The sequence below is a fragment of the Papio anubis genome, chromosome 1, assembly GCF_008728515.1.
Source record: "Papio anubis isolate 15944 chromosome 1, Panubis1.0, whole genome shotgun sequence".
NCBI lineage: Eukaryota > Metazoa > Chordata > Mammalia > Primates > Cercopithecidae > Papio > Papio anubis.
In genome coordinates, this window is record NC_044976.1 from 120,355,431 (window position 1) to 120,382,524 (window position 27,094).

The following is a 27,094-nucleotide window of genomic DNA, read 5'->3' on the forward strand; positions in this document are numbered from 1 at the left end:
GCTTTCCTCTTGGTTCTCTTTCAAGCTTATTTTGTAGCGAGGTTCTGAGCATTGTCTGTGTTTAACCTTGATTTCAGTCATGTCTGGTCGTGGCAAACAAGGAGGCAAGGCTCGCGCCAAGGCCAAGTCGCGCTCGTCCCGCGCCGGCCTCCAGTTCCCAGTAGGGCGAGTGCACCGCTTGCTGCGCAAAGGCAACTACGCGGAGCGGGTGGGGGCTGGCGCGCCAGTCTACATGGCGGCGGTCCTCGAGTACCTGACCGCCGAGATCCTGGAGCTGGCGGGCAACGCGGCTCGGGACAACAAGAAGACGCGCATCATTCCTCGTCACCTCCAGCTGGCCATCCGCAACGACGAGGAACTGAACAAGCTGCTGGGCAAAGTCACCATCGCCCAGGGCGGCGTTTTGCCTAACATCCAGGCCGTTCTGTTACCAAAGAAAACTGAAAGCCACAAAGCCAAAAGCAAATAAATGCAGACAAACCAACCAAAGACCAAAGGCTCTTTTTAGAGCCACCCAAGTTTTCAAAAAAAGAGCTAATGCGCTATTTCGTGATCAGCCCTTCATTTGACACTTTGGTGGCTCTTAAAAGAGCCTTTGGGGTGAATGAGTATGGTGTCAAGCCTCTTAATTACTTGTTCTTGCCAGGCTTGTGACTCTCCGTTTTCTTGGGCAACAGGACAGCCTGGATATTGGGTAAGACGCCGCCCTGGGCAATGGTGACACCCCCGAGTAACTTGTTGAGCTCTTCGTCATTCCTCACGGCTAGTTGCAGATGGCGAGGGATGATGCGCGTCTTCTTGTTGTCCCGAGCTGCGTTGCCCGCTAGCTCCAGAATTTCCGCGGTCAGGTACTCGAGGACCGCCGCCAGGTACACCGGGGCGCCTGCCCCCACCCGTTCCGCGTAGTTGCCCTTGCGCAGCAAGCGGTGCACTCGCCCCACCGGGAACTGGAGGCCAGCGCGGGACGAGCGCGACTTGGCCTTAGCGCGGGCCTTGCCTCCCTGCTTTCCGCGTCCTGACATTACGGCTAAAATTGCAGTTACAGCTTCTTTTACAAGGAGAAGAATGTGGAAAGAATAACCAATTTGATGTAATTTATAAGAGCTACCGGGAGGGGTGAAGGGAAGTCGTTTGATTGGCTAAAAGCGGAGCCGTATCCAACAGCCAATAGAAAAACAGAAAGCCGCCTCTTGGTTTGCATCCTGCCCTGAAAGGAAATGACGGATTTCGTAAGTATCTACCAATCGCTGAGAGCCACATTAAAGCCCCTTATTTGCATGGCAGGATCTTTAAAGAGAGTAGGCTTTCAAACAAAATGTCTTGTACTATGGGGTTTTGCTTTGCTTTGTTTAGTTTACAGCCGGTAAATCCCAACATGGACCCTAAGAAACTGCAGAAGACATCCGTAGACTGAGAGTTACTCTCACACAAGAGTAGGGGATTCTGAAGCCGATGATCCCCTTGAGCTCTAAACTACCAAGTCCCGCCCTTTCTGTCTCGTCACAGCCAAATTCCCTTTAAAAATACAAGTACTACTAAGGCTGCCTCCTTTCTCGCCCCTCAATTTAAGTCGCCCGCAGCGACTCCGCCCCACCCCCACCCGCCTGCACTCCTTGGAATTCAGTTTGACCGAGGCTAGATTTGTCATCCTCTTGACCTCCAGGAGGCGGCCTTGAAGCTTACTCCCTTGGCTTTCAAAATGTCGCCCTGCGTTTTTCTTCTTAGCTCGCCGACTTTTCTTATCCTGCTTCCCCATGCCATCTCTAAATCTGCGAGTCCAGCTGGATTCTGCTTCTCTATCTCCAATTCTTCACTTATCCCGAAGAGTCTTACCCATTTATATGCTTTCAACTAACATCCAAATTTGTTTCAGAAGCTCAGACTCTTGTGCCTAACTGCTTACTGAATACTTCAACCTACTACTTGTCCCAACGAGCACCTCAAACTCAAACTCAACCTCAGCTTATTCGAACGCGAACTCATGCAAACAACCTCCCCTCTTTGCCCTCTTCCTGAAATGCGCCAGCATACTTACAGATAACTAAGCCGAAATCTACTCTACTCTTCCCTTCGTCTCAGCATGTCCAGTCAGTTGCTTCCTTAATATCCCTTCAATCTTTTTCTCCATGCTCCCTTGTCCACCTCATCATCATCCCTTAGATTTCAGCAGCAGCCGGGAAAGGGTAACTTTGCTGTCAGGCATTAATTGCTGGTGTGACTTCAGCGGCCTTAGAAATCTTTCCTGAAAGCTCTTCTTTTTTTCTTTTATCCCATATAACAGATGAACCTGAAAGCTCTTGTGTTTCTTCCTCCTCAACGTCCCATCTCTGGGAGTTCTACATCTCCTACACCATTCTCACCCTTTCCTTAGTATCCCTTAAGGTCAGGTAGAATAATAGAGAGAAAAAATAGACTTGTGGTTTTTTTGTTTTTTTGAGGCAGAGTTTCGCTCTGTCGCCCAGGCTGGAGCACTTCTCAGCTCACTGCAACCTCCACCACCACCTCCTCTACCCCGCCCCCACCCACCCGGGTTCAAGCGATTCTCCCACCTCAGCCTCCCAAGTAGCTGGGATGACAGACGCCCACCACCATGCCCGGCTAATTTTTGTATTTTTAGTAGAGATGGGGTTTCATCTCTACTAATGTTGACCAGGCTAATCTCGAACTCCTGATCTCAAATCTCGGATGTTGGCCAGGCAGGTCTCAAACTCCAACCTCATGATCTGCCCACCTCAACCTCCCAAAGTTCTGGGATTACAGGCGTGAGCCACTGCACCCGGCCAGAAAATATTAAATCTTATTCTTTGACACCTTTTCTGATGTTTTCTCCTTTATTCTCACCAGTTTATTCAACTGGCATTTATTGGATGTGTGCTGTTGGGCAATGGGTGTATAGATAATTGAAAGTAGTACAAACAAGTCTGTGATGAAATGCCTCCAGAAAATGGAGGAAATCTGGTGAACTCTTGAGAGTTAAATTAGTTAAAATCAGCTACGTATAGAGATTACTCCTGGTAAGAATGCTGGTATAGATTTGGGAAACACCAAAGTCCAGACAGAGGTGACCAGGGTGTAACCTAAGATCCTTCTAATCCAATTGATTATATCATTTGAGAAGATGAATGTTAACAGAAAGGTGCAGTCTACATAGAGTCCAAACAGGTGGCAATTGTAGTAGAAATATATTATGTTTTCACCAACAATAAAATATATCTGGCAGAGGCAAAGTTTGGCCTACTAGAAAAGGGTCCTTGGTTATGAAAGCATCAGCCTTTTCTCACAGCCTGGGTGAAATATTTCTGAAGACTATCCAAGTTCCTTCATTCAGATTCTGTGCTCAATTAACAACTTTCTGATTGTTCTATTCCAAGATAAACACATAAGACTGAAGTAGGGGGAGCCAGTTATAGAAAGATGTTCATCATAGAATTCAATGAATTTGCATTTTGGACTATTCATAAATTTCGTGTGTACTTTGTTAGCATGGGTCCCTCCCCAAGAAGCCAGTCAGTCCTGGAAGTTCTAATAGTGTCAACTTTTCAGACCTAAAGGCCTGAGAAAAAAACCCAGATGATAGGGGACCCTACCATAATCCTGGCATCCCATAAGGCCCTGCTTGAGGGGCATGCTGACTTTCCTTTCTTTCTCTGACCTCCTCTTTTTTTTTTTTTTTTTTTTTTCCAGACAGAGTCTCACTCTGTCACCCAGGCTGGAGTGCAGTGGCAGAATCTCAGCTCACTGCAACCTCTGCTTCTTGGGTTTAAGTGATTCTCATGCCTCAGCCGACAAATAGCTGAGATTACAGGCATGCGCCAGCACATCCAGCTAATTTTTGTATTTTCAGTAGAAACAGGATTTTGCCATGTTGTCCAGGCTGGCCTTGAACTCCCAAAGTGCTGGGATGACAGGTGTGAGCCACTGCGCCTGGACTTGACCTCTGATTTCTTTTTTACTTATATCACAGTGTTCTGTGCCATAAGAAGGGTGAAAGAAAAAAAAAGATGATGTTGAAACCCTACTATGATAAACCCTACAGTAGCAACTGCCTACAAAGTAGATAAAATTATGTGTTTCACAAATAAACTAAAGCTCACAGGGATTAAAACAATTGCTGGGCTGGGTGTTGGTGGCTCACGCCTGTAATCCCAGCACTTTGGGAGACCAAGGCAGATGGCTTTTACCCAGGAGTTTGAGACCAGCCTGGGCAACATGGCGAAACCCCATCTCTACAAAAAATACAAAAATTAACTGAGTGTGGTGGGGTACACACCTGTGACCTGTGGTCTCAGCTACTTGGGAGGCTGAGGTTGGAGGATTACTTGAGCCCAGAAGGCACAGGTTGCAGTGAGCCGAAACAGCGCCACTGCACTCCAGCCTGGGCGACACAGCAAGACTCTATCTCAAAAAAAAAAAAAAAAAATTGCTGAAGGTCACACAGCCACATGATTAGAGTCTAGGTCTGCCTGACTCAAAGAACATGCTCCTCACGATGTCATTCACACTCTCACTAACTAGATGTTGGGCTTAATGAAGTCATTTAATTTATCCAGCCATTGTTTCTTCCTCTGTACAAAAAAAGGAAGAAAGAATTATTAGAGGAGAACTTCCCTACTCCCACACAAATATCCTTGCTGTGCCCACATCTCTTTGTTCATATCCTGGTGACAGTACTCACCATTCGGTACTGTGCTTTTTTTTTTTTTTTTTTTTGAGATGGAGTTTCGCTCTGTCGCCTAGACTGGAGTGCAATGGCACGATCTCCGCCCACTGCAGCCTCTGCCTCCCAGGTTCAAGAGATTCTCCTGCCTCAGTCTCCCAAGTAGCTGGGATTAAAGGAATGTGCCACCATACCTGGCTAATTTTTGTATTTTTAGTAGAAGTGGGGTTTCACTGGATTTGCAAACTGCAAAGTCCTAACCAAAGTAAGTCCTATAGATGCCATCTTTGTAGCAGCTTTCTAATCAATTTACTTCTCTCTAGCCCATCTTGTGCCTTCACTCAGGTTATCTTTCACCCAGACTACCAACAAAGACTTTTCTGCTCCTCTCCCTGCTTCTACTCTTCCCACTCCTCACTAGAGTGGCCTTTCTAATAAACATTCTGATTCTTTTCTCACCATCTACTCTCTCCCCAGATGATCACATACCACACCTCAGCCCCACCCCCATGATCTCATTTTATCTTCAACAACCCCTAAGAGATGTCTCAAATATACTTCTCAGATGCTAAAATTAGTGGGGAAAAAAAAATGGAGAAATAGGAAAGTAGATAGACTTAAAGTATCTTCCACAATTACAGACAGAAAAGGAATTTTATAGTGGAAAAGCCTGACAGATACCATCTTAATCAAATGATCAGAATTATCACTAGTAATAAGAAAAATAAAGATCACGTGCCCTGGTAAGTTTCACAGAGAAGAATTCAACATTACTTCTGCAGTATTCTGGCCAAAAAATGCATGTGCTAAATTTTAATCATAAAGAAACATCAGACAAACCCAGATTGAGGGACATTCTACAAAATAAATGTCTGTAACTTCAAAACTGCCAAAGTCATGAAAGACAAAGAAAATCTAGGAAACTATTCCAAGTTAATGGAGAACAAAGAGATATAACAACTGAATGCAACATGTGATCCTAGATTGGATCCTGGACCAGAAAATATTTCTTTTCATTTTATATATAGGATAGAAGTGAACAATTGGCAAATTTTGAATAAGGTCTGTAGATTAGATAATAGTACTGTATCTATGTTAATTTCTAGAGTCTGACAGTTATATTCTGGTTATGTGAGAAAATGTCTTTTTTTTTTAAGTAAATATACATTAGTCAGGATTCTCCAGGGAAACAGAACCAATAGTAGATAGATTGATAGATTGACAGATAGTTTTATTATAAAAAATTGGCTTTTTGATTATGGAAGCTAATAAATCCCAAGATCCCCGAGATCTTCAGGGTAAGCTGGCAAGCTGGAGACCCAAGAAAGGTGATGATACAGTTCCAGTCCAAATCCAAAGGCCTGAGAACCAATGGTGTAGTTCCAGTCCAAAGGCCGAGTCTAAGACCCAGATGGAGCCAGTGTTTACTTCTGAGTCTGAAGGCTGGGAAAAGCCAACGTCCCGGTCTCAAAGTAGTCAGGCAGAAGGAAGTCTCTCTTACTCAGGAGAGGGTCCGTCTTTTTGTTCTAGTCAAGCTTTCAACTGGTTGGATGGGACCCACCTACATTAGGGAGGGCAATTTACTCCGTCTACCAATTCAAATGTTAATTTCATTCAAAATACCCTCACAGAAACACCCGAATTTTGCCAAATATCTGAGCACCAATCTTCTAGAAGTTGGCACATTAACCATCACAGGCCGGGCGTAGTGGCTCACGCTTGTAATCCCAGCACTTCAGGAGGCTGAGGTGGGCAGATCACCTGAGGTCGGGAGTTCGAGACCACCCTGGCCAACATGGTGAAACCCCGTCTCCACTAAAAATACAAAAATTAGCCAGGCACCGTGGTCCATGCCTGTAATCCCATCACTTTGGGAGGCTGAGGCAGGCGGATCACTTGAGGTCAGGAGTTCCAGGGCAGGAGGATCACTTGAGGTCAGGAGTTCCAGACCAGCCTGGCCAACATAGTGAAACCCCATCTCTACTAGAAATACAAAAAAATTTAGCCGAGTGTGGTGGCACCCGCCTGTAGTCCCAGCTACTCAGGAGGCTGAGGCAGGAGAATCACTTGAACCCAGAAAGTGGAGGTTGCAGTAGGCCAAGATGGCGCCACTGCACTCCAGTCTGGGTGACAGAGTGAGATTCCATTTAAAAAAAAAAAAGAATTTTGGGCCAGGCACAGTGGCTCACGCCTGTAATCCCAGTAATCCTGGGTGGCCGAGGAGGGCGGATCACCTGAAGTTGGGAGTTCCAGACCAGCCTGATCAACATGGAGAAACCCCGTCTCTACTAAAAATACAAAATTAGCTGGGCATGGTGGCACATGTCTGTAATCCCAGTTACTCAGGAGACTGAGGCAGGAGACTTGCTTGAACCCAGGAGGCAGAGGTTGCAGTGAGCCGAGATCATGCCATTGCACTCCAGCCTGGGCAACAAAAGCAAAACTCCGTCTCAAAAAAAAAAAAAAAAAAAAAGAATTTTGCACCTAACTCAAGTGAGTCAGCAGAAATAATTATTATTATTTCATTATTATTATACACACATACATTAAAAGAGAGATACAAAGACAAGTCTGGCAAAATGTTATCAGTGAATCTAGGTGAATAGTGGATAAATGGGTTGCTCATTCTATTAATCTTGCAACTTTTCTGGAAGTTTTAAATTTTTTTTAAAGGCTAGGGAAAACAGTGTATGTCATAGGTTAAATTTCTTGAGTGTGATAAGGATATTGTGGTTATGTGGGAGAATATCTTTGTTCTTAGGAGATACATGTTGGAGTAGTTAGGAGTGAAATGTCATGCTACCTGCAACTTATTTTCAAATTGTTCATCCAAAAAAGTACATAAATATATTTTAAAGTATATGTAAAGTACTTAAATATATGAGTATATATGTACAAGTATAAAATAAATATAAATGTAAAAAATGGTGGGCCAAGTGAAAGGTAGAGGGTGTTGCTTTGAACTATTCAACTTTTCTATGGCTTTGACGTTTTTCAAAATGAGAAGTTGGGGAAAAACATTTAGAAATATGTAAATATATTAAGGATACAAAATAAAATTTAAATAAATTTAAAAGTTAAGAATCGCCAAGTGCGGTGGCTCACGCCTGTAATCCCAGCTCTCAAGGAGGCAGAGTCAGGAGGATAGTTTGAGCCCAGAAGTTCAAGACCTGCCTAGGCAATATAGCGAGACCCCATTCTCCACAAAAAGGAAGAAAAAACAAAGACAAAAATATATATATAAGCGTAAAAGTTAAGAATCATCCTGGAAAAATTACATCCTGTTACATCCCTGCTTAAAACCTCAGTAGCTTCCCACTACTTCTAGGATAAAGACAAAATTGCCTAACAAGGGCTACAAAGCCTTGGGAGGTCTGGGCCCTTCCTCTCCTCCCGGTACCCTACTCATCACCATCACCTGCCCCCTAGGCTCCAACCACACATAACCACACCCTAACTACACCAGAAAGACTCCCTCAAAATTCTCTCTCCTCTTGTCCTTTACACATGTGGCTACCACAGCCAAAACCTCACTATGAGGGACTGAGAAATGGATTTTCATGTTGTTTCTGCCAAACTGTTTCCCTAAATCTCGGAAGTATTCTCTGCCCGCCCCTCATTCCACCTCTCCAACCCCGGCCAAGTTTGGGTAACTTGCCTCCGTAGCATCCTGTGTTTATCTCATCGTAGCACTGAGTACCCAGTACTGCAATTGTCCGCTCACTTGTTAGTCTTCAGTGCTCTGTGAACTCCTTGAAGACAGGGTCTGACTTGACTCTCCAGTCCCCAGCACTAGTCTGGGGCACAGTAATTATGTATTCAATCAGACTTCCATTTTCTTGTATATAAAATAAAGGAATTGGGCTAGATGATCTACAATATCTATTGGCAGTAAAATAGATCTAATAATCCCAACCCTAGCTGCGCGTGAAATCCCTTTTTCTTCGTGTTGCTGGGTTCAGAGTTTCTGACGACCTTACCGGCGGGGAGAATCCGAGACTACAGTTCCCATGATCCCTTAGGGCACCATGTGGTGCCTGCCCGTCCTACTAACGCACAGCAAGGACTCCATTTCCCAGCGTGCCTCAGGAAGGGCGCCAGGACTGCGTTTTGCTCCGGAGCGTCCAGAGTCCTGGCCTTGAGCGGGAATCGCAGTATCCGAGGCTGAGCGGCAGGTAAAAGGGGCTTCTTCTGGCCTTCACAGGGATCACAGGGGCTTCGGCCTAACCACAAGTACGCAGTTGCACATGCCCTGCATTTGCCCATTCTTTGCAAATCCCCTAAGGAACGAACGCGCCTCGCTTGCGGGCCTTTCTAATCTCCGCTTGTCCCTCCACTCCCACAGCTGGAGGTCGAATTCACCGTGTCACGTAGAGAAAAGGGGCGGTGTCTCGGGTCTCCCCGTGTGGCGTCAAGGCGGTCTCCTGACAGAAGCTGGTGTGGACATCTGGGCGTGGGGTTAGAGTGGATGCGGGGGTCGCGGGGCGGGTGTTGACACTGTGCTCTCACCGGGCGGATCATCTCGACCCTCACTCCTGGTGTCTGTGTCTGTGGCGTAGCCGATGCTGAGTGGGCGCCTGGTCCCAGGTCTGGTCTCCATGGCTGGCCGGGTCTGTTTGTCCCGGGGCAGCGCGGGATCCGGGGCCATCGGTCCAGTGGAGGCCGCCATTCGCACCAAGTTGGAGCAGGCCCTGAGCCCCGAGGTGCTGGAGCTTCGCAACGAGAGCGGTGGCCACGCGGTCCCGCCTGGCAGTGAGACGCACTTCCGCGTGGCTGTGGTGAGCTCTCGTTTCGAGGGACTGAGCCCCCTACAACGACACCGGCTGGTCCACGCAGCACTGGCGGAGGAGCTGGCAGGGCCGGTCCATGCACTGGCCATCCAGGCACGGACCCCTGCCCAGTGGAGAGAGAACTCTCAGCTGGACACTAGCCCCCCATGCCTGGGTGGGAACAAGAAAGCTCTAGGAACCCCTTGAACCCTAAGAGAGGGGGAGGACCAGGATCCGAATGGGCTGAGTGAGCACGAACTACTGAGGCCTTCCCTTCGATCCAGTCCAGGATTTGTAAGGGATGAAGACCCCTGAGCCCTATTCTGTTGGGGTCCATACATATTCTCCAAAGATAGCAACTTGCTTCAGGTCAAAGTGAACCCAAGAAAAGAGAAGAATCACTCACTACTGCTCTTGCCCTGGACTATTCAGGAAGGGCAACCCAGATGTTCCATGTTAAATCGTGACAGAACTGCACCAAACCTGATGAGTTGGAAACAATCCTATACATTAAAAGAAATTACACTATGAGGCTGTGTTCTTAATGGACTGCTGAATCAGTGCCATAGGTGTTCTTGGGAGAAGAAAGATACCTGTAGACTAGTCGGGAACGGCTTTATGAGGGAAGTGATCTACTTGGGTCTTTAAAGGAAAGCACAAAATTAACCAGAAAGGAGAGGATAGGTGCTGCAGGCAGGGAGAAGAACCTGAGCAAAGGCATAGACACTGGACTGAGCAGTGAGTTAATGGACAAGACAGGCGATATAGGCAGGGACACATTTGAACTTCATCTCAGGGGAATGTTTGCCTTTTTTACAGCCTGTCCATTTCCAAAAAGTAGTACTTGTGTTTGTTTAAAAGAAAAATGTTTTTAAAAACCACTAAAGCAGTGAAAAGAGAATAAGAACTAAGAAAATGATTACAGATGATGGAGAAACCTTTATATAGCCCTTTTTTTTTTTTTTTTTTTTTTTTTTTTGAGACGGAGTTTTGCTGTTGTCACCCAGGCTGCAGTGCAGTGGCGCAATCTCGGCTCACTGCAACTTCTGCCTCCTGGGTTCAAGTGATTCTCCTGCCTCAGCCTCCCCAGTAGCTGGGATAACAGGCATGCACCACCACGTGCAGCTATTTTTTGTATTTTTAGTAGAGATGGGGTTTCACCGTGTTGACCAGGATGGTCTCAAACTTCTGACCTCAGGTGATCCTCCTGCCTCAGCCTCCCAAGGTGTTGGGATTACAGGTGTGAGCCACCACCCCTAGTGTTTTTTTGTTTGTTTCTTTAAGATAGAGTCTCTGTTGCCCAAGCTGGAGTGCAGTGGCACGATCACAGCTCTGCAACCTCCATCTCCCAGGTTTAAGTTCTCCTGCCTCAGCCTCCCAAGTAGCTGGGACTAGAGGCTTGTGCCACCACACCCGTCTAATTTTTTGTATTTTAGTAGAGACAGGGTTTCACCATGTTGCCCAGGCTGGTGTTAGACTCCTGAGCTCAGGCACTCTGCCCACCGCCTCCCAAGGTGCTAGGATTACAGGTGTAAGCCACCATGCCCCACAATGTAGCCCTTTTTGAGCATTACAAATGTTGTCATATTTCTGAGGGGAGCTCAAGTAATGTCTATAGAAGCAACTTTCTAATAATCTCAATGTGGAAATTGGTTAACATATATCTTTTTTTTTTTTTTTTTTTTTTTTTTTAGACAGAGTTTTGCTCTTGTTGCCCAGGCTGGAGTGCAATGGCCTGATCTCAGCTCACTGCAACCTCAGTCTCCCAGGTTCAAGCAATTCTCCTGTCTCAGCCTCCTGACTAGCTGGGATTACAGGTGCCTGCCACCATGCCCGGCTAATTTTTGTATTTTTAGTGAAGACAAGGTTTCATCATATTGGTCAGGCTGGTCTCAAACTCCTGACCTCAAGCGATCCGCCTGCGTCAACCTCCCAAAGTGCTGGGATTACAGGCATGAGCCACCACGCCCGGCCCGGTTAACATATATCTTGATCATTTCTAGCTAAAGAATTTAAGGTGCATGTGGTTGGGCCGTAGGGAGTTATTAACGAATTTTGAGTACAGACATGCCAGAGAGCATTTGGGGTCAGATGGATCTGGCAGTGATGTGTAAGTGAGTTGGCATGGGAGATTGGAGGAAAAGAGATCAATCCAAAGTGAAGGTAGAACCCTGATTTACAGGTCATCTGTGGGAATGGAAAGGAAGGAGTTGATTTGAGAGCTACCATAAAATCAGAAAATGGTTTGATTAGAACAGAAATGGACTAGAGTGAGAGGGGAGTCAAGGTAACCCCAAGGCAGTGGTTTTCAGATTTTCTCTTAGGTAAGAACTCCCATGGGAGATTGTTCAAAATGTAGCTTCTGGCCGGGCGTGGTGGCTCACACTTGTAATCCCAGCACTTTGGGAGGCCGTGGTGGGCGGATCACCTGAGGTCAGGAGTTCAAGACCATCCTGGCCCCATATCTACAAAAATTAGCCGGGTGTGGTGGCAGGCGCCAACCACACTTAGGAAGCTGAGGCAGGAGAATCGCTTGAACCCGAGAGGCAGAGGTTGCAGTGAGCTGAGATCACACCATTGCACTCCAGCCTGAGCAACAAAGCGAGACTCTGTCTCAAAAAAAGGAGATTCAAGGTCCCCATCCTTACAAACCAAGAAAAAAAAAAGGGTTCTGATTCAACAAGTCAAGAGTGGAGTCTGGAGTCTGTATTTTTAAAAAGCATAACAGAAGATTTAGGGGAAAGTTGGTTCTATTCTTATGAAATGTTACTCCCAAAGTTTTCAAATCTGGGAGACTTAGAGGGCCTTCCATCTGTAGGGGAAAGATCAAGGTAGAGAGGCCAATTTAGGAAATAGAGCTGGTACACCATGTTATTCTGACCTTCAGTTTGGAAAGCTGTTTTTCCATCTCACCATTTTACCCTCCAAGGCTGTTAGGAGAATTGGATGTAGGTGGAGAGTCACAGAAGCAGGTATAGCCATTTTGTATTTTGAGGATTTGTTTCCGTTTTATTTTTCATCAATATTTTTCATTGCATTTTTCACATCAACAGAGTTGGGTTTGGGGTTCCCCAAGAGAGCAAGGGAGATGGATGGGTCCCTCCCAGGGGTGCAAGGAAGAGGGCTACGTCCAGCATGTGAGGAGTGAGGGACAAGGGCACAGGGCACACATTCGTACACTGGGCACTGGAGGAGAAGGCAGTCTTTTGAGCACAGACACCAAAGAGTTAAACAGTCACCACCTGGTACAGTGTTACAAAATGGGGGGAGTGACCACAGGGTTGGGGTACCGGACGCAGCATGACGAAGGTGAATTTTGATTTTCTTTTTTGTTATTTTCACTTTTTTCCTTTTTAACTTTTTTAAAACATTTTACAAACATCTAAAAACTACAACACATCACAGCTACAGTGGGGTGAGGGGAGGGCACCAAAGAAAGCAGCCACACAGAGTAGGGTGGGACGGGGCAGCCTAACCTACAGAGGCTATTGTGTGGAAGGGTAAAATGGGGAAACTGAGGCTTCTAGTCCCTGCGTTAGGGGTCCCTCACTCACTGCCCAACCTCTCCCCACTCAGAGGAGCTGCCAGGAGGGCCCCTGCTTCTTGCCTCTGCCCCAGCTCCTTGTGCTTTTTGATCTGCTGGTTTGACCAGATGCCTGGTTTCTTTCCCTCCCCTGCTCCCCTGCCTGTGAGGGGACAGGTCGGGGGTATGGGAGGGCAGCTGTGCTGTTCCCACCTGTGCTGTCGTGGGTGGAGCCTCTCACTCCAGAGGAGGCCTGTGCTGCTTAAGGAGGGAAGCAGATGAGCCTTGTCAGATGCCCTCAGATCTCCCGAGACTGTGGGTCTCTTATCCCTGGCTGGCCTAGGGCTCCTCCATCCCAGGCTCAACACAGAAACCAGATTAGGGGAGGGACTATGGGAGGCAGGGTTGTGTGTGCGTCCGCTGAAATTAACCCTTGGCTTATATTTGGGGACAGTATAGTGATACCCCCCGCCCCATGGCACATGCACACACACATATAAGTACACACACACATTCACACACAGTCCTGCAGAGCTGCCTCAGAACTTAATCTATTAATAAATAAGAATCGGAAAGCTAATTTCATACAATTCAGGCTTCATATTTGCAGCCCAAATTGAGAGGGAAGTGGAGGCCAGAGGGCTGAGGTTTATTGCTTCTCCCTCAGCATCCAACAGGAGGTGTGAGAGGGCACCCGAGGCCCACCCTTCAGACTCAGAAGTTCTTTTGGTCCATGGTCTACACCAGAGTCCCAGCCCCCATCATAATTGCATACCTGTGGTTTCACCAGGGCCTAGGCAGAGGGAATGATGGGGAAGGCAGGAAGCCTATTCTGGAACCCCTGGAACAGGGAAGCAAGGGCCCCTCTCTAACAGGGAGAGAAGGATGGGGCTCAGCCTTCTCTTGTGCAAAGTCAAGGTAGTGGGAAGTGGGGAGTACAGCTTCATCTCAAAACTGGGATGAAGGAGCCTTCCCTGTAATCCCTGCCCACGGGGGTCACACACATGCACACTCACACACACACACAGCTAAGACACCAAACACAGGGAGCGGGGAGTGAGGGCTCTGGAAGTCAGGATGGCAGGGCAGGGAGGGGAAGGAAGGAGTTGTTGGTCTCACAGTGTGCCTGCCAATCCCAAAGCCCTAGAGATCCCTTCACTGCAGCACCTGCCCCCGGGTCTCAGGCAGCTTCAGGGCCAGAGAGCTGCCAAGGGCAAGGGCAGCTGAGGCAAAGAGGATGGGGGCAGCCTTGGTGATTCCCACGAAGGATGTGAAGATGCTGATCCCCAGCACAGCTGCCAGCTTACACAGGGCATTCAGGAAGCCGAAAGCTGTGGTCCTGCTCAGGAGTCCCCCAGTGCAGCATGGCGCAAGGTACAGGAAGGAGGCAAAGGAAGAGTGGAGGGCAGGGAAGTGAAGGCCAGGAAGATGCAGGCAGTGTCCAAGAGGGAGACAGAAGGAGAGGTAAAGGATGTACGCCAGGAATGTAGATAAATTAAGAGACAAGGGGAAAGGAGACCAAAAATTGAGGTTAACAGTTAAGACTTCGAGGAGTAGATACAAAAGCTCACTGAGAGCTCCGCCTCCCGGGTTCACGCCATTCTCCCGCCTTAGCGTCCCGAGTAGCTGGAATTACAGGTACCCGGCTAACTTTTTGTATTTTTAGTACAGACAGGGTTTCACCATGTTGGCCAGGCTGGTATCAAACTCCTGACCTCAGGTGATCCGCCTGCCTCGGCATCCCAAAGCACTGGGATTACAGACAGGTGTGAGTCACTGCGCCCGGCCAAAGCTACCAGATTTTAGAGGAGAAAATGGAAATGTATCTCCTTCACCCCTAAGGATGCTCTTCCCATTCAGCCCTCCTTCCTCACCCCACCCCTCCCCTGAATCCACTGCCCTGCCCCCACCGCATTCCAACTACCTCTTGTCTGAGGGGTAGAGTTCAACAGTCAACACGTCCAGCGCATTCCAGGATGCAATGCTGACCCCACCAAAAAGGCAGAGCAGAGCGATCATGGCTGACTCGCTGTTCCCAAAAGACAGGAAGAAGCAGGAGACACAGGACATCACGCTGGAGCCAGCTGGATGGAGCCAGGAGAGGAGAGAACAGCATGAGCCTGGCCACAGTGAAACCTACCCACAGCCCGCCGTGTCCCATCAGGTGGCTTTCAGATAGCCCAGGATGAGACTTGTTCCCAAGGTATCCAAAAGGAAGGCTTTTCACTCCTCCTCAACCTCCCTTATAATTAATAATATCAGTAACCATCATTTATTCAATGCCAGCCATGGGCCAAGCCAATTGGTGCTTTACATGCATTGATCTAGCACATCAACCCTATGACACAGGTACTATTATCACCTCCATTTTGCAGAGGAAACAACCAGGCTTACAGAGGTAACTTGCCAGAGGCCAGAGATGGGTGGTGGAGCTGAGATTCAAAACTCATAACCTCAAAGCCTGTGCCCTAACCACTTGCAATTCTGCTTACCTCCTTTACCCCCAGAGAAGCTTCTGTGCCAGTCCCCACCCCATCCTGCAGCACCCCCTAAACACAAAACATGAGAGAGAGGAACTCTCTGACCAATCTCTTCCACAGCCCAAGGTGAGAAGCCTGTTGCCTGCCTCCCGCAGCCCCTGGCCCCTACTATCAGATCTGACTCAGCCTCTCCCCCTTACCAAGCATTCTGAGCCTGCCGATCTTGTCCATGAGCAGGGCCGACACGATATTCCCAGGAAGCACTGCCAGTGTCCCCAGGAAGCTCACAAAGTATACCATGTAGGCACCTTCGCCCGTCCCTGTCACGTCTAGCGGGCAGCCCTCCTTGTTGTGCAGGAATGTGCTGTTTACCAGACGGCTGTTCACAAACTTGTACTCAAACAGGTCTGGGCAAAGGCCAAGATAAGCAGACAGTCATAGCAGATGGGAGAGGGAGGCTGCTACGGCTTATGGCTCGGGGCTCTGCATGTATGGAAGTTAGTAGGAGGCGCTCTCAAAATTATTCACAGTGCTAATTGCAAAACATCAAATAATATCACTATGGGAACGAGGGATCCTTAGAGCAGAAAATGACCATCATCTGTCCACCAGTGTGACTTTGTCCAAGTTCTCCCATTAATAGTCTTAGCTGCTTATTCATTCTTTCTGTCCGTGCTAGCTGACTATAAGCAGTAGCAATGCTGTGGACTTAGGAAATTTTTCTGAGAAAAACATTTAAAATAAAAAGTCCTATCCATTGTTGTTTTCCTGCAAGATGGGAAAAGCTCACCCAGTATGAGGTGGGAAACTTCAGTGTAGCTCACAAAACCAGCATTTCATGTGCATGTACTGAAGTTTGAGAATCACTGTTAAAAAAGAGTGGATTCGTGCAATGATCCCCACCAAATACCTCTTTTATTGTTCTTGTTTTTCCCAAGAATGCTATTTTGGATAATTTTACCTTCTTCAAAGGTGCATTAATTTTGCCTCACTGAGATACAATTTCAGCCAAAGGCAAATAAACTTGATGTTTTTGTCAGATATTCTATTACAGGAAAATGTCCAACATCCATTAGATTTTCAAAATTATTGGTGGTAGCTGTCAAGCCCCTCTACCACCTTCCTACAGGGGTCCAGGGATCTCAGCCTGAGAACACCAAGATAGTGAATGAAAAAGGTTCCTTCTCATCGAGGTCCACCCAACCCTTTGGTCTGATACCCACCAGCCACCCCGCCTTACCAGTGTTATAGAACACAGTGTTGATGAATGTGCAGTTGCGGAAAAACGTGTTGCTAGATGTGACATCCTCAAAATAACACTCTTCAAACAGGGAATCCTCAAAGGACACTGACTTCAGGCGCAGCCCAATGAACCTGTAAGGCCAGGATGATGAAAGACACTCCCCCCTCATCCTCATGCCCCCTCCAAGACTCACTCTTTAGTGAATGAATGGGGAGCTGGGCATTGAGGAGAAACCTCAAGCGTTTGCCCCCAAATGTCTTGTCTTGAACCCCTAGACTCATAAAAAAGACAAGAGGTAGCAGGAACAGGGAAGAAGTGAAGTTTAAAGGTCCCCACATACTTGTCATTGAAGTACTGCCCGCCTCGGTGGATCTGATTCTCCAAGGTGAAGTTAAAAGTCACATGCTCTACGCGCTCCCCGGGGAACACTTTGGTGCGGGATGCGTAGTCCACTGCCTGGAGATGGCGGATCATGTCAGGAAACCAGACGGTCAGGCCATAGTAGCTGAAGAGTCAAGGACAATGGAAACAGACAACAGGCTTCAAACAGGGCTCAGAGATTAGAATGAGGCAGAGGAGAAAATGGAAATGTGTATCCTCTCCAGAACGAGGGAGAAATGGAGTCAACCTCTGTTAGGACCTTGCTGCTCTCCAGCCTCACCAACTTCTCCCTGCTCCTCCCTTCACCAGTTGCTGTGCTCCTGGGGACTTCAGGGTCTCGCACAGCAACCACTAAACTTTTTCTTACCTCCCGAGCATTTGCTTTTCCCTCTGCCAAAAACACTCTTCTCCACTCCAGCCACCCCCACTCCCTGTCTGACTCCCATTCGCCCTTTAGGACTTAGGTCCCCACCCCAGCCCAAGTCCTCCCATCACCCTTTCCCCACCCTTCTCTCATCACCCTGCTTCCTAGCAAGTTTTGTCCCGCTTCTTGACCAAAACATAAACTCCAGGAGGACCTGGGACCACGTCTGTTTCATCCCAGCACAGAATAGAAACGGAATCCTGGTCAGCCTACAGTACAAGTTTGTTGAGTGAACTAGTGAAGTAGAGAAGCTGGCTGCAGGAGCAGAGGTGGTCTGCATGGCACCTTCTCTCATCACTTGTCCCCTGCATCTTCATTCTCCCCACCTCTCTCCCAGCTCACACACCACCACAACCACCACATACCACCCAGCCCACCCATCTTCTCACCTGAATGACATGGTGAACCATACACCCATCATCATCAGAGTGATGCGCCGATATTCGGGACCAAAACAGGAGAGAAAATTCCCCCAAACCTACAGGGGACCAGACAAAGTTAGACCTTGGCTATACTAAATTCTAGTACCCATAGATCCCCACTTTTCTGCCCTCCCACCTCCCTTCAGCTCACCCATCACCCACACACATGGACTTCAGTCCTGCCTTCTTCTCCACTTCCCCCACTCCCTTCTCTCTACCACCCCGTCAGCCATTACCTGCCCCCCTAGGCTCAAGGCCCGGACACCCCAGCGCTGGTACCAGGTCCCTGTGTCCGACTGGATCTCAATCAGTTCATCCTCCTGATGGATCGTCTTAATGTGGGTTACCTGGGGTCAAGAGAAGGGGTGGGCAGTCACACATCCTGTGTTTCCCAACCTCCACCAGGTGCCTCAGTTTCCCCTGCATTAGCAAAATGGGAAGCAGGGGGTGGATATGATACCCTGAAAATCTCCTTATGGTAGAGTGTGGTCTGAGGTCAGGGGTACTCAGAGAGGGGCCAGGTAGGGGCTGGGGCTGCAGGGCGCGGAGGTCTGAGTCGGGAGGGCTGTGGCTTACTGAGAACACGCGTTCAGGATGTCCCTTGGCTCGCATGTTGGTATCATGGACCTGCTTCAGCACCATCCAGGCCTCATCGTGCTTCCCATTCTAGAGCCAAAGACACAATCCCCACATCCAAGTCAGCCCCTACCTGACCCAGACCAGAGTTATAGATCCCCTCCCTCCCACCTGGCTTCTGTAGTCACAGGACACTAAATGGCTCCCGGCCCTCAATCCCACCACCAAGCCCTGACCTATGAGCATGCACTGCCCACTCTGAAAGAGCCCCGAGCTGAGGTATAGCAAGACGACCAGACCTGGGCAAGAGCTGCAGGTTGGGGGTGGGGAGTGTCGTCCAGGGGAAAAAGGCAAGCACAGGCAACCATAGGTAAGGGAAATGATGGGCAAGCATGTAGTCAAAGACCTAATCCTGCTGGGGTTAGGAGGGGAAGGTGTAGGGGGTGGGAATGTCTCTTGAGCTGTAAATGCAGGACAGGGCCAAGGCCCTTCCCTGCAAAATCTTAAGTCATCCAAGGGTGAAGAGGTCCCCTGGTTTCTCCACCCAAGAACCCCTCAGGGATACATTCCAAGGCAAAAGATGCAAGATAAAGTCCCCCAGAGAATGGACGCTGTGAGGAAGGCCCGCAGCTGAACAGGATCAAATCAAACCCCAGTGGGTGTTTGAACACAGGAGCCCCTGCTGCTCTCCACACTCCACAGCCTGCACCCCACCCCACCCCACACAGCTCAGCTCCATCACCTCTAGGAAGAAACGGGGACTTTCAGGCTGCGTGGTCAGAGCCCCAATGGCAAACACAGAAGGAAAGGCGCAGACGAGGACGAAGACCCTCCAGCTGTGGAACTGGTAGGCAGAACCCATCTGAAAACTCCACCCTGGCAGGGAGAGAGTGACAGCATCAGCAGAGAGGCCAGAGGCTAAGGGAACCCACCACAGGGAGCACAGAAGAGGGAGGAGGGAGATAACCTGGGGTGGATTCCGGGGGGCTGCTCACCATAGTGGGGGATGATGGCCCAGGCCATAGCAGCTGCGTACACACCACCAATCATCCAAAACATGCAGAGCCAGCTCAGATGCTCCCCTCTTTTCTCCTGGGCCAGAAACTCAGAGAAATAGGAGAAGACAATGGGGATGGACCCTCCAATCCTGGAGCACATTTCAAGAATTCAGCATTAGCAAATGGCCATAGTCCTGATCCCCTGCCCCACTGCTCTGGACCCTGAGCCCCTTTTGTCTTCCAGGCTTTTGAAGAGATTCCATCTCACACAAAAAGCCCTACAAGCTGCCCTGGGGGCCAGCCATCAAGCACCCATCCTTGGGACCATGGGAAACAGGCAAGCAAGTCTCAGGGAAAAGGAAAGAGCAAATCTTAAATCTTGAAAATGACTTACAGAGTTGGAAGGGAGGGAAGGTAATTGCAGAAAAGAGAATAAATCTCCAGAGAAAAAAGACAAGCCAAAAGCCTCCAAGGGCAGATGTTGTGGGAACGGCCAGAAAGGAGCTTGGAGTTGAGGCAGAGTAAGCGTGCCTGCCATGCTTGCAAAAGTGAAGGGGCAGTGTGGGCAACGCATCAGGGTTCTGGCAGTTGTGGGTGTTAGCAAGGTTTGTTGTGGAATGCAGGAAATGTGTAGACTCCGGTAGGGGGTAACTCTGGGTCCACAGGAGTCCAGGGGTGGGGCTGAGGCCCAGTAGGCCTCTTCGTGGAGGCAGGCTCAAAAATGGAACTAGAAGTGGGATGGAGGACTCAGGAGTGGGCCGACGTGGAACAGCACTCTGGACTGTAGTAGACAGGTCCTGGGCAGGGAGGATCTGGCCTGAAGATGGTTGGGGGAGAAAGGAACTCATTCATCCATTCAACTCACACAGATTTAAGGTGCATTTGGTGTGCCTGGCACTGTGCTGGGCCCTAAAGATGCAACAGTGACCAAGGCACAGTACTGCCCTCAAGGGGCTTAGGAAGTGGACACTCACCCAACCCCAGAAAGGAGGCGGCAGAAGAGGAAAGTGCCGTAACCCTGGACAAAAGATGAGAAGAAGGCGAAGACGCTGTTGACTGACAGCGAGATGAGCAGACATTGCCTCCGACCCAGCCGGTCAGCCAGACCTCCCCAGAGGAAGGCTCCCACCATCATGCCCAGGTAGACGATGAGGCCTGGAAGGAGGAGGAAAACAGAGGCAGAGGGGGCGTGAGAAGACACACCTCAATTCTCCCAGGAGATGAGCACTGAGGGAGCTGAAGGATCTGAAGAACTTCTAGAAGCTAAGTCTACCCAGAGATTAGAGCAAGTGAGAGAAAATGAATAGTGTGAGCAAAGATAGAAGGTCATCTCTGCAGGCCAGGCGTTCAAAGGCAGGAATGAAGATATGGGAGAACCTACAACTCTCCACTGTCTTCGGTCTGTCTCATTTCTCACTGTGAGACACACACACACACACACACACACACACAGTGACACCCTTACCCCTGGCTCACTTTGAAGGAGGAATGGGTGTGCCTAGGATCCCAGACCATCCCAGGGTCCTCTCTATTCTCCCTGCTTTGATCCCTCGAAGCAGCAAGACTGCTCTCATTTGTTCCTGGGGAAAGGGGCTCCAATTCCTTTCATCTTCCCAGGAAATCCCCCACACAAAATCCATGCTTTCTTCCTCCCAGTCTCAATATTTCTGGTCCAAAAACTCTCCTGTTTTTCACTTCCTTCATAAAACCAAAGCTGGAATTAATCTTTAAAATCATCTACTCCAAACTTTATATTTTCTCATGTCCAAACCAAGCCCCAGCAAGAAGAGACCTGTCCAAGACCCCATGGCAATTTGGTGGCAGAGTAAGGCCTCGATTCTTTCTCTGTGAGTCTAGGGGGTTCCTCAGAGTCCCTGTCAGGAAAGGTCATCAAATAGTACATTCTGTCCCCTGGAAACTCCCGTCTGAGTGAGAGAAAGTCTAAACAGCTTCTCTGGCAGAAGATCCAGGACCCTCCCCCTCCCCCAACCACCCCAAACTGACTCTCCCCATTTATACCAAGGAGTTTGGATACTGGCTTCTTGTTTCCCAATCAGTGAAATGGAATAAGATAACCAGAGGGAAAGCTATGAAGAAACATTAAATGGTAAGGACCATCCTACCACAGCCACCTCCTGCAGAATAAAGCAGACCACCACCCAACCACTGGCCCAAGCCCCAGTCCAACTGCCCTCCTGCAAGTCCCTGTTTCACATTCAACTCCACTCTGACCCAAGGCCAAGAAGAGGGAGTGTGTGAGGGAAGAGTGTGCAGAGGAGCCCTGAGCCCTCCAGGAACATCTTGGGTGCAGGATCCTAGGGAACCCAGTGGTAAGGACAAGAGCAATTTCCAGGAGCAAGGAGGTTTCCAGAGTTTGAGGGGATAGGGCTGGAGCCCCCCATGTCTTACCTAGCATGCCTTTGTTGGAGTCGGACAGGCACATGTCTTTCTCAGCGCTGGGCAGCACGAAGCCCACCACAAAGACCTCCACACCATCAGCCATCAGCGCCAGACCAAGCACAAAATACAGTGTCCACTGGAAGCGGCCGTGGCCACACTCCCGTAAGATAGCTTCATACTGTTGGGCCAGTTCTTCTCGTTCTTTCCGTCGTTGTGCCTCCCCCCGGCCCCCAGGGGGACCCTCCCCATCACTCAAGCCCCCCCTTACTCCAGCCAGGGGCGCCCCATCTGCCATCCGCTCGCCTTTGCTCCCAGACTCTGCCCGGGGGATGCCCTGATATTCCCCTTCGTAGATCTCATCATCCTCGTCATGGCCCTCAGTAGCATCACTGGACGCACCGCCTTCCTCCTCATCCTGGGTCCCTTCTCCTCGGTAATAGCTATCACTGGGGGCAGGGAAGTCGTCATCATCATCCTCCTCCTCAAAGCGGGAGTAGGATCTTCGGGAATATTCGTCCTGGACTCTGTCCAGGCCCTTCACCACCTTCTTGGCCGCATGCTTCTTGACTTCCTTAGCAATGTCTTTGGCCCCACGGATGAAAGCTGCCCGATCTCGGAAGCCCTCTTCCATGATGGGGCCCTGAGGCACTTCACCGGGTCTTCTCCACTTCCTGCTTCTTTTTCAGCTTTTTGCTCAAGGACTTGTAGAGTCAAAAAGACCCCTCCCCACAGTTACTTAGATGAAGTGTGTTCCAGTATCTTTGGGCACACAAAAAAAGAGCAAACAGGTCCTAGCCAATGAGTGCCTAGGAGAGAAAAGGAAGGAGAGGAACTTTGACCTATACCCAGTTCAGTTGGGTGGATGGCGAAGGGACAGGAGGAGCAGGGGAATGGGAAGGGGAAGGGGAGCCAGATTGGGAGGCTAAGCCAGGATAACTCAGGAAGGGTCGCCTACTTCTCTTCCACAAGCCTCTGGAGACCTGGAAAAAATAACAGACAGCAAAAGGAAGTTGTGAGTCCTAAGGTGGTGAAGAAGGCCAATATAAAGCTTCTCAACCCAGAGCCCCATCTGGACCATGTGGTGCAGAGATGGTCTTCTCGCTTTAGGCTCCCATTCACACACTAAAAAGGGATGGCTATCTGGGCTAACCGGGTCACTCGCATAGAAGTCCCCTTACTTTGACCTTGGAGGCCTGGCCTATGGAATTTGCTCCAAAGTCACAGTCACCTACTCTGAGCCCTTCTCCTAACCCCCGAGCCCAGCCCAGCCCTTGCTTTATCACCAATCTGCAAAGAACTGAACAGGAAATATGAGAAACCAGAATTCCCTTCTTTAGTCTTGCCTGGGTTTCTTACTGGGGATGGAGTTGAGAAGGATGTGTAAGAGGACAAGCCCTCCAACCTGTGGCCTTCCCTCCACTGATGGCATCTGAAGGCAGGGGCTTCCACTGTCCTTCCTTCAGGTCCCATGTTTACAGGCTTCAACAAGGAGGGATTTTTCTCTCAACATAGTCTAATGGGTAAAAGCTCAGCTTCCAGAGTCACAAAGACATGGGTTTGACTTCCTGTTTTGGCAATTGCTAGCTAAGGGACCAAGCCTCAGTTTCTTCTTATTTTAAAAGGGGAAAGTAAGGGTTGAATGATATATCTGTGCTCCTTAACGTAAGTCAGCTGGCACTTAAAAATGATGAATAAATATTAACTAGTATTTTTGTGGTGACAGTAATATAGTGAAATGCCCTATACTCCCTCATAAGGTCCCCAAACGAAAGCCGTCTTGGATGCTCTTTAGGGTGAGCAGCAGGAAGGGACTCTGGCAAGGAGAATGCTGGTTCAGGGCAAAGCACATGACCATTAGGGGTGACCTAAGTTGAAATCCCAACTCTGCCGCTTACTAACTGATCTTGGTCAGGCTAGTTAACCTCCCTAAGCCTCAGAGTCCATATACTTTAATTGGGGATAATTACATTGGGAGACTGTTTCTTGGAGTTGATGTGAGAATGTAATCTCACAGTACATGCTCTATGTTAGTTTTCTTCCTTCCTATGATGTTGAAAAGTGGGAAAGAAGCAAGAAGCAGCAAGGGACAACAGCGGGGTCATACTTAGATGCTGTTGCCCAGCATCCTTGCAAACAGAGTCCCAAGACCCCCTGTCTGTGTTTCAACTAATTCCAGCAGCTGGGCCCACATTAACTACCTCCGGAAAAACAAGGGGAGACCCAGAAAAGGGGAACCTGGAACCCAAGTAAAGTGGAGGAAAGAGGGCAAGCTAAGAAAGAGGTGATGACTGTCCACTGCCACCTTGCTTCAGAATGTCATAGATGGGTCCCCTTTCCACGGATGGGGGTGAGAATGGAAATGACTGTCAAATGCATTTCCAACATGAGGTTCTAAGGCCTACAGTTGCGTCCCATCCCTCCAGGGCCTCCCTTCCTAATCCCCCTTAATCCTTTCCACTCCTCCTCCAGGAGTCAAGGAAGAAGGAGTCCACAAACACCGCATTGCGTAGGAGGTGGATGTAGAATAAAGGGGGTTTGGGTGTTCCCCAAAAAAAGACGTTCTCCAGAGGAAGGCATGGGATAGCCCCCCTTCCTTCATAGGAGGAGAGGAAGCAGGCCTAGATTCTGATCAGAAATCATCCCCCCAAAAATTTCCGGTGCTCCCACCCATCCAGAGCCTTCATTAAATGTCTCACACACACACACACACACACACACACACACACACACACCCTGGTAGAAGAGGGTAAGCAATGCTATGTGGTTCAGAGAGAAGCACTGGCAAGCAGGGCCTTACCCCTCAGGACAGATGTAAGCAGTGGACCACGGTGACCAGAAGCAGTGACCCCTGTCACCTTTTCTTCATTGTTCAGGGCCCAACCATCCCCCATGAAAGCGCTGGAACTGTGGAATCCCCTCAGCGCATGGAAATTTGCTAGCTTTCCTCTCCTAACCAGGATCTCCCCTCCAGCCCTGAAGGAGGCAGGACCCACCAGGAGCCATACTCTCTGTTTGTTGACCCTATTTCCCCCTGAGAGGGGCATGTAGGGCAGAGAAGCCTTCCACAACCGCAGCAGGATATGAGGGCTCAGCAGTCAGCTCCCTCAGGGCCAGCAAGCCCAGGAGGTCAGGAGAGAGAGAAAGAAGACAAATTCTTTGAGCTGGTGAGGAAGTGGTGCTATTTTTAGCCCCAAAAACAGCACAGGGTGGCTAAGCCTGGGGGAGAGAGACAAGACTTGGAGAAGTGGAGGTTAAAGGAGACAAGGTTCAGGGTTACAAGGTCCTAGGCTGGCTGACTTCACCTGACAGGAAAAAATGTGCCCAGGAGATTTTCTGCAGAGGGTGGAGACAGGCAGGGGACTCCAGAGCAAATGCTTCCTTTCAGAACAGCTCATCCAGCCCTGGATCAGAGGAGGGTCCAGAACCCCCCACCCTCCTTCCAGTCAAAGCCCCTGACTTTGGGGGCCACCCAGATCCCCAGGCCTTCCTAGCTCAGGTGACAAGGTCATTAAAAAGCAATCACTTATCAAAACGTCCGCGGGGGCAGGGGTAGAATGTGGGAGGTGCGGGAGCACCCCTTCCCCATGACAGCGGGGTCATTGAACCTCAGCCCCCACCCAGGACCATCAAGGCTGTGCCTCCCCTCCCCACATCCTACCCAGGGTTAGGAAGATGGGAGCACCCACAGTTCTGAGGGATAAAAATGAGGGTGTCAGCTGAGAATGCACACTGAGGAATACGGAGAGGCAGAGAGGGGGACGCAGGGAGAGACCTCCGCACGCACAGACTTAGAGACCGCCCCTATCAGCATTTGCAGGGACCCCCCCACACCCCATCTTGCCTCAGCTCCGGAATAAGGGAAAAGCCCCCAAAACTGACTAAATCCCTGCTCTGAGCACCTCCTCCACCCTTGGTCCTGCTGCTAGACAAGTGCCCACCTTCACTCAACACCCCTTCCCCCAACCCTGGAGCAACTGCCGCCAGCCCCCGCCATCCATGCCCCCAACACCTGGCCGCTCTCCATTTCTGTCTCCCCAGTATGTCCATTCTTCACTCCCCTTCCCTCCATCCTTCACCTGCCCTTCTTCCCCTGCCCCCCCCACCCCACCCACCCGAGTCCAGGCGCGCACACTGAGGCAGCATCCATTCTCCAGCCCCAGCCAAGGTCATTTATCATTCATCCTGGGGGTGGGGGGACGTCAAGGTGAGGAGGAGATAGGAGTTTGAGGGAACTCCACCCACCTCACAACCCCACCACCCCGTTAATCTCCGAAGGGGATAGTGGGGACTTGGTTAAGGTAGAGAAAAATACCCCTCCTCCCCATTCACCAATATTAAACATATGCGTGTGTGTGTGTGTGTCCTGAAGAGCACAACTGAAATAAATGTCCATCCCCAAACCACCACCAACCAACCAACCCCCCTCACCCCTAGAGAGGGGATCGTCACCCTCCCTATAAGCAAAGCATCGGAGGGTAAAATGGCTGCAAGGCAAGGCAAAGATGCTTCTGCCAGAGGCAGGGTGGAGGTGAGCGACTGGGAGAGGGGTCTCACCTGGACTGGGTTTCCCGGGTAAGGAGTCCCAGGCGACGACGGGGGTCCCGGCCGCGGGCGGAGGCGGCAGCGGCGACTGCTCTGGGTACCAGGGAAGCGGCAATGCAGACCTGCACCCCCCCCACTCCAGCCCCGCCTCCGCCGCCCCCCCCCACCCCCACCCCGCGCCACTGAGCATCGGGAGAGACCATTGGTGGGGTGGGGGAGAGAAAAAAGGATGGGGAGGGAGTCAGGGCACGGGGAGAAATCATGAAAGGGCCGGGGGTTGTCACAAGAACAGCTGGAAATGGCACACAGCCCTTCCCAGGCCCTTCCTAGTAAGAGATAAAAGGAACTAAAGAAAAAAACAGTGATGTTAGGAAGACTAGTGGGAAGACAGGGAGATGGGGAATGTGGCAGCCCCTTCCTTAGCACCCCAGTCTCAGTATGGCAGGACTCAATAATTTCAGGGGCTTTTGCTGCCTTCAAAACACCTCCCTTGCCTTCTCAACTGCTCTCAAACTCCTTTTTCACAACAGTCTCCCAAATCCAGAGTGCTCCTACTCCAAGTTTACCTGGACATTTTAGAGAAAGCAGAGATAACAAGGTGTGGTTTCTATCCTGAACTGCCAAAGTCAGAGACCCCTGGATTCCTTCCATCTCTTTCCTCGAAAAACAGTCCAGGTTA

General features: G+C 49.6%; 4 protein-coding genes across 7 annotated transcripts; 2 read left to right on the forward strand and 2 right to left on the reverse strand.

The window, feature by feature from the left end:
- Positions 1-31: 31 nt before the first annotated feature.
- Positions 32-545, forward strand: LOC103875614 (histone H2A type 2-C). Its single transcript, XM_009180177.3, has one exon. It carries the CDS (start codon positions 80-82, stop codon positions 467-469), a length of 390 nt encoding a protein of 129 aa, XP_009178441.1. The 5' UTR covers positions 32-79; the 3' UTR covers positions 470-545.
- A 35-nt stretch (positions 546-580) lies between these two features.
- Positions 581-1,312, reverse strand: LOC101009919 (histone H2A type 2-B). Its single transcript, XM_003892565.5, has one exon. The coding sequence runs from the start codon at positions 1,020-1,022 to the stop codon at positions 630-632; it is 393 nt and encodes a 130-aa protein (XP_003892614.1). The 5' UTR covers positions 1,023-1,312; the 3' UTR covers positions 581-629.
- A 7,394-nt stretch (positions 1,313-8,706) lies between these two features.
- BOLA1 (bolA family member 1) lies at positions 8,707-9,957 on the forward strand. Of its 3 annotated transcripts, none has more exons than XM_009180183.4 (2): positions 8,707-8,832; positions 9,003-9,957. In XM_009180183.4, exon 2 carries the CDS (start codon positions 9,220-9,222, stop codon positions 9,631-9,633), a length of 414 nt encoding a protein of 137 aa, XP_009178447.1. In that variant the 5' UTR covers positions 8,707-8,832; positions 9,003-9,219; the 3' UTR covers positions 9,634-9,957. The 3 variants fall into 3 exon arrangements, with proteins under 3 accessions (XP_009178447.1, XP_021778910.1, XP_017802192.1); XM_021923218.2 differs by having other exon boundaries at positions 8,717-8,832; positions 9,217-9,957; XM_017946703.3 differs by having other exon boundaries at positions 8,725-8,890.
- Positions 9,958-12,414: 2,457 nt separating this feature from the next.
- On the reverse strand, positions 12,415-26,548 carry SV2A (synaptic vesicle glycoprotein 2A). Of its 2 annotated transcripts, XM_009180192.4 has the most exons (14): positions 26,428-26,542; positions 22,829-22,853; positions 21,883-22,679; positions 20,448-20,628; positions 19,471-19,622; positions 19,218-19,351; positions 18,476-18,565; positions 18,136-18,246; positions 17,867-17,955; positions 17,013-17,177; positions 16,670-16,803; positions 15,630-15,836; positions 14,874-15,033; positions 12,752-14,288 (listed from the first exon to the last, which is right to left on the reverse strand). In XM_009180192.4, the coding sequence occupies exons 3-14, from the start codon at positions 22,502-22,504 to the stop codon at positions 14,105-14,107; spliced, it is 2,229 nt and encodes a 742-aa protein (XP_009178456.2). In that variant the 5' UTR covers positions 22,505-22,679; positions 22,829-22,853; positions 26,428-26,542; the 3' UTR covers positions 12,752-14,104. The 2 variants fall into 2 exon arrangements, with proteins under 2 accessions (XP_009178460.2, XP_009178456.2); XM_009180196.4 differs by lacking the exon at positions 22,829-22,853 and having other exon boundaries at positions 12,415-14,288; positions 26,428-26,548.
- Between the last annotated feature and the right edge of the window lie 546 nt (positions 26,549-27,094).